This window comes from Cataglyphis hispanica, chromosome 11 (genome assembly GCF_021464435.1).
Source record: "Cataglyphis hispanica isolate Lineage 1 chromosome 11, ULB_Chis1_1.0, whole genome shotgun sequence".
NCBI lineage: Eukaryota > Metazoa > Arthropoda > Insecta > Hymenoptera > Formicidae > Cataglyphis > Cataglyphis hispanica.
Window position 1 is genome coordinate 1,025,666 of NC_065964.1, and position 6,333 is coordinate 1,031,998.

Below are 6,333 nucleotides of genomic sequence, written 5' to 3' on the forward strand. Positions count from 1 at the left end.
AAAAAGTATCTTAACAAAGTTGAATTATCTGGATATCATGAGAAAAAATAAACAAAAATTTTATCAAATATAAAACTTTTATTTATGTATATATAACAATATGTATGTATAATAACAAAATAAATACTTATTTCTACATATTGTGTATATTAGTTTCTTTTAATACTTCAAAATTTAACAATTTAGTTTTGTTTTGGTATGTAATGTAAGATAATTTGGTACAAAATACTTAGTATAGATACTTAATCTAAAGTAAAGTAACAAGACTATTTTAATGAATGCATATTATAAATATCAAAATTTTTTAACGTATGTTAAATGATCTAAATAAGATCTAAATTAGAATTAATAGAATCTATATAACTACCATATCTAATTAACAGAAAATAAATTATTTCATTATATATTTTGCTTACTGATACCTATCAATAAAAATTAATAAAGAATCTTCTTTGGTACTTGAAAATAAAAATTTATAGTTTCTTTGAAATAAACTTTAAAATAAAAATTTACAGTTTCTTTGGTATTCAGTATAAAATAAAATAATAATTTCAATAAATATAAAAACTTTTAACATAAGAACATGCTCAATATGATTCAAATTGAAACTGTAGACATAAGGAAAAAAGAAACAAATTTATTTTTCATAAAATTTCAATTGTTTTTTAAGTATTTCAACATAAAGTTTTTCTTTTTCTAATTGTTTTTGGTAAATTGATATTTGTATTGGCGATATTTTACGAAAATTTTCTTTCATTAATTCCACTAATTCTAATTTAGATTGTGCAAGATCATAAAACTGTTCATTTTGTTTGGAAGAAGTTACTTCAAGCTGTTTTGATTTCTTACGTTTCAAATTTGGTTGTGATGAATTATTTGTTGGAGGAGCACAGTTTTTCTTACTAGAAGATTGTGTACAGAATGTTTCGATATCTTCAAATGACAATGAGTTGTCAGTTCCATCGTTATTTTCATTGTTGTTTGAAAATTGCAATTCTTTGCTTTTTTCAGAACTCAGCTTAGCTGATGAACATTCAGCCCAAGTTACTGCATTTAAATTTTCTTCTTCTAGCATCTAAAATAAATACAAGTATTTTAAAACAAGAGTTTTTTAATTTCAAATATATATGAAATAAATATTTGAAATATATGTATACTTCAACTTGATAACAGTCTTCATTTTCCAATTCTTTGCTGTACTGTAGATCATCTGTGTCTACGATACATCACATATTATTAAATCTTTATATTCTTTTATTTCAATTACAAAGTTTTAAATCTATTGACTTTAGAAATGTTCTAAGAAAAATATAAAATTATTTTATAGCATACCTGGCATATAATCGCTGTCAAATCTATTTTGTAAACCTTCAACCGATGGCTGAATAATATTTTTGACCATTTCAGCAATAGGGTCATCTCCGATGATATTCATTTTTCCACCACCTGTGTACGATTTATTGAATTTATGTGACACGTGTATACAACAATTTACATTAATATTTTTAAAATCTAAATAAAATAAATAAAATTAATATTTAATAAGATATATTACCTGTTTTGAAAAGTTCACTACGAATTTCAGCATAATGTTTACGAGTTTTTTTTTCAAGTTGTCCCAACAATTTTTTAGACAACCCATATCTCGATGTCCTGAGATACAACCACTGTTAAATTTCTTTGTGATGTTTATCCAACATTTCTCTTTGTCTTTTACACTTACGTTATCAGTCTTTTTATTTTCAATGATATTTTTTTCTTGCTCTACTAATTCGATTAGTTTTATTTTTTCTACATTTGAAAAATTGGGTAATCTTTTTTTATTAGATTGCACTTTCGACATTTTACTGTATTTCTCTGATGGAAGGTGGGAAGATGAAAACAAGCACACTGTGATCTCATGCACATAACTTGTACATGAGATTACAGTGTGCTTGTTTCATCTTCCCGCCTTTCATTAATTATTAACCAATCACATTCCGTGTTTGAGAAGAAAGTAAAATTTTTAAGACTTTCTTCATACAGAGTATAAGTTTATGTAACCTACAGTTAAAAACACATTGTAGAACGCAATACTAGTTTAACTGTGGTGTTAAACTTAACGACCGTTTATTTAAACTCAGTTTAAACTCGAATTTGTGGAACCGGGCCTTAGTAGTTCTAAAGCTGATCAAAATCACAGTCATTCCATTCTTCAGAGGAATAGCCGTAATTGGTCAATTTTACAACACAGATATTATTAAATTTGATTAAGGGTGACGTATAACGTAGTCACTATAGTATAGACTATTAGCGTATTCGATTTGTTGACTCTACCCAACTCTGGGTCGAGTCGAGTCAGATCTCAAGTTCGATTTGAAACTCAATGACTCTAAACTATCATGGCGGAAAGCGGTTTATGATTGGATTCGTAATTCATAACCTCCATCAAAGAGTCTTTAACATTATTCTTGATCATCATCATCATTGAAATATAAGTTTATATTATATAAAATAAAAAGAAGAATAAGTAGTAATAATGAAAATATGATAAATAATAAGGATAGAGTCAACAAATCGAATACGCTATATGGTTGCGTTCCGTTTCATAGAGCGCATAGATTGTTTGGAAATTTATAATATATGTTACGTGAACTATAGATTTTCAGGCGATCTATGCGCTCAATACGTGAAGCGGAACACTTCCTGCGACTCGACGCTAGTCGCGCTAGCCTCAAGAAAAAAGAAGTTGGATTTTCTCAACTTCACCCACACGGAACAACAATCTCTAATAGATGTCCAGTAGGCATCATGAGAAGATTCAAAACCTTTATTAGACGTCTATGTAATCTCTTATAGACATCTACTAGACATCCACAGTTCCACATTTCTTCCTTCCATTCGATATCTATTAGACGTATTTATAGATGTCACATGGACGTCACATGGTATAATCATACATATTTCATGAAATTTTGCTGAATAAATCCCTCACAACAGATCAACATTTCAATAGAAGTTAGAGTCACTTTAAATTGTAAGATGGTAACATTTCACGGAGAAACTGCCATTAACCTCCCAGCAATATGAAAATGGTTATCATCCAAACTTATTCCGTTATCATCCCAGAAAGCTAGTGCGTAACGTTGTATTAATATTCATATAATGTCACAAATCTTCTAATATTATTTTTATTAAAGAACCCTTACAAAAAAATATTGATAAAAATCGATTAAACACTATTGATTTTCAATCAATTAAGTTTTTTCACCAATAATTTAATAGTTCGAATTTTCTTTTCTTCAGTATATGGCATTTCACAAAAATACAATTAAATAACACAATAAAATTAAATAAAACTCTTCAAATCTCTTTAATAATGTATTTTTGGAAAACATATATTTGAATTTCCTATGGTAGGAATATATCAGAAATTGGACTGATAGAAATAGTTACATTTTTAATCTTCTGCCAATTGCTCTTTGCAAGTTTCATATAATTCTCATGACTGAATCTCAAATGCGAGATAGATGCATCGCGCGTCGCATAGCGGTAAACAAATGAACTAGCGATTGAATACTACATATTTTTTTTATAAAGTTTTTGAAATGTTACGCGCAGTAACATTTCTCATGAAATATTAAATAAATGATATTTTTGAATCTATAAAAACATGCACATCAATTATTAATATTAAACGATTTTCATAGTTTTATAATATTTTCAGCATACTCGAAAAATGAAATGATTGCTCAAGTTCGCTGAAATATTAAAATAAGATTCCATTAATTTTCCAACAATATTATAAAGATTTTATTGTAAAGTAAGTGGTAAATATCAGTAATGTGATCATTAAAATGTGTAAGTTTGTAACTTCCTTATAATTTTATTACAATGTTCAATGCTGCGAGGGACACATTCCTCAGATATAAATGTTCAAAAAAGTTAAAATCATCCGTGATCTACTTAAAAAAAAATATACAATATATACAATATATAGACCTTATCAAAAAGATCTTTTCAAAAATACGCTAATAAAGAGCTCGTTTTATTTGATTTTATGGATTTTTTGTGAGATTCCATATACAATAAAAAAAAAGTTTGAACTATTCAATTATTGGTGTAAGAACGATTGAAAATGATGATTTTTGCCAATGTAATATTTTTTTGTAAGAGTTTTTTAATAAAAATAATATTAGGAGGTTTGTGGCATGTTATATGAATATCAATATAATATTACGTGCAAGATTTCTATTAAGAATATATTAATGAAATGAGTTTGGATGAATATTTTCATGTCGTTGGGAGATTAATGATAGGTTTGTTAATCTCCGTGGAATGTTATCATTTTATGTACAATTTAAAGTAACTGCATCAATCTTATAACTAATTAAATAGATTTATTATAGATGTTTTTCTACAAAAATTAAAAACTAAACTATCATTTATAAATTTGTTAAATTAATACTATTTTCTTTTCTTTGTGTGCTTACTAATTGTAGAGAGAGAAGAAGAAACTTATTTTATAAAATCAAAATTTTATAAAAATCAAGAAATCTATTTTATAAAATCAAAAATATATTAGTTGTTTTTAATATAATTATTTAGACAATTGGATATATTTTATTTATCTATTTATCTATTTTTGTGCGTAAAAAAACAACTAAAAAATATATTTTTGATTGTATAAAATATAAACCAATTATATAATTCAGAAATCTGCAATTTTAATCTATAAATTAAGAATTTTTTTGGTTTAATTTTCTTTGTTAAATTCATGATATATATTATATGGATTTTGTAAAATATTTTGATATCAAAGAAATCTTTTATCTTAGTATAAAAATTTTGCTGATTATTAAAGTTTAATAAAATTTTTTAATAAATTTGAATTGTCTATAAATTAAAAAAAAATATATATATATATATATATATATATATATATATATATATATATATATAATATTATTAAATTTTAAATATTTCCTGAGTAAAATATTAGATGAGAATTTTAAATAACGCTTAAATAAAAATTAAATTTTATTTTGTTAGAAATATATGTGTATAAATCTATCATACATCCATAATAAAGATCTAATGGACATCTATGATGGATTTATAGATGACATCTACCCGACATTTTTTGTATATTCTGTGAAGATAATATGAATTTCTATTAGAAATCTAAACAATATCCACTGTGGAAAGATGCCGTATAGAGCTATGAAGGCTTTATGGACGTCCAATGGATGTCATATTCCGTGTGAGCAGCGACAAGCGTCAAGCCATATTATTGGCCAGTATTGACACTATAAATTGACTCTTTTCATACGTTTTTCACAATATTCAATTTTAATGATATGACTATTTTGACGCTAAAAATAAACGTCGAGCATCAGCGTGAAAAGGCACCTTAAGAAAATGGATCAATCTAGTACGATTGACCAATTAGAGTCCTAGTGCAACAACCGGCCAATTAACAATGTAAACTATATCGGGATCCTATTAATTTAGCTTTACATATTTGACCTTACGTATCCGGTTTCGAATTATTAACTGTTAGAAAATTAATTATTATAAAATAAAAACTATTATTTCCTAACCGTTAGAAATATTACAGACGTGTTTTCCAAATGATTTCACGTTGATTAAAATAAAAAAAGAATTTTTTTAATATTATGTCTGCTAACTATACGCTCAATTAATTTTTTTTATCATAAATAAATTATTATTTCCAAAACTATGAGAATATATTCCTAAATTTGCCCAAATAATTCCCAAACGATTGCAATAATAAAAAATTAAAAAAAACAAATTTGCTAAGTATATGGAAGTATGGAATATCATATATGTAATACCAGAGAGAAGCCTGAGAGCGACCATCGCGGCATTTTTCATACGATAGCTCTCGGGGCCAATTTCACCATCTTCGATTAGATTAATCAACAGGGTGGCAACTGAAATGATTTTTGTTTTTCAAAGCAACCAATCATAAACCGCTTTCCGCCATGATAGTTTAGAGTCATTGAGTTTCAAATCGAACTTGAGATCTGACTTGACTCGACTCAGAGTCGGGTAGAGTCAATAAATCGAATATGCTATTAATTTATGGAGCTGATTTTAACTATCGGTTAACTTAACCGAAGGTGGTGAAATTGATCCTCGGTCCTCTACGTCCATTTTACGGCCGCTTGGAACTACATGGCCACGTCCATTTTTAGGCAGGATAAAACAACCGAATGTTCATTTTTGTGCTACGTCCACTTTTCGATATTGTCGATAGTTGTAGTACACTGATCGCTAGATAAAGAGAGATGATCGCGCCGTCTCTCTTTAATCGCGTGTGTAGCGTCC

The 6,333-nt window shown here is 27.0% G+C and overlaps 1 protein-coding gene across 4 annotated transcripts; it reads right to left on the minus strand.

The window, feature by feature from the left end:
- Positions 1 to 58: 58 nt before the first annotated feature.
- Positions 59 to 2,175, minus strand: LOC126853012 (uncharacterized). Of its 4 annotated transcripts, none has more exons than XM_050598388.1 (5): positions 2,048 to 2,175; positions 1,556 to 1,791; positions 1,333 to 1,446; positions 1,158 to 1,216; positions 59 to 1,075 (listed from the first exon to the last, which is right to left on the minus strand). In XM_050598388.1, the coding sequence occupies exons 3-5, from the start codon at positions 1,433 to 1,435 to the stop codon at positions 638 to 640; spliced, it is 600 nt and encodes a 199-aa protein (XP_050454345.1). In that variant the 5' UTR covers positions 1,436 to 1,446; positions 1,556 to 1,791; positions 2,048 to 2,175; the 3' UTR covers positions 59 to 637. The 4 variants fall into 4 exon arrangements, with proteins under 4 accessions (XP_050454345.1, XP_050454343.1, XP_050454342.1 ...); XM_050598386.1 differs by lacking the exon at positions 2,048 to 2,175 and having other exon boundaries at positions 1,556 to 1,653; positions 1,724 to 1,883; XM_050598385.1 differs by lacking the exon at positions 2,048 to 2,175 and having other exon boundaries at positions 1,556 to 1,887.
- Between the last annotated feature and the right edge of the window lie 4,158 nt (positions 2,176 to 6,333).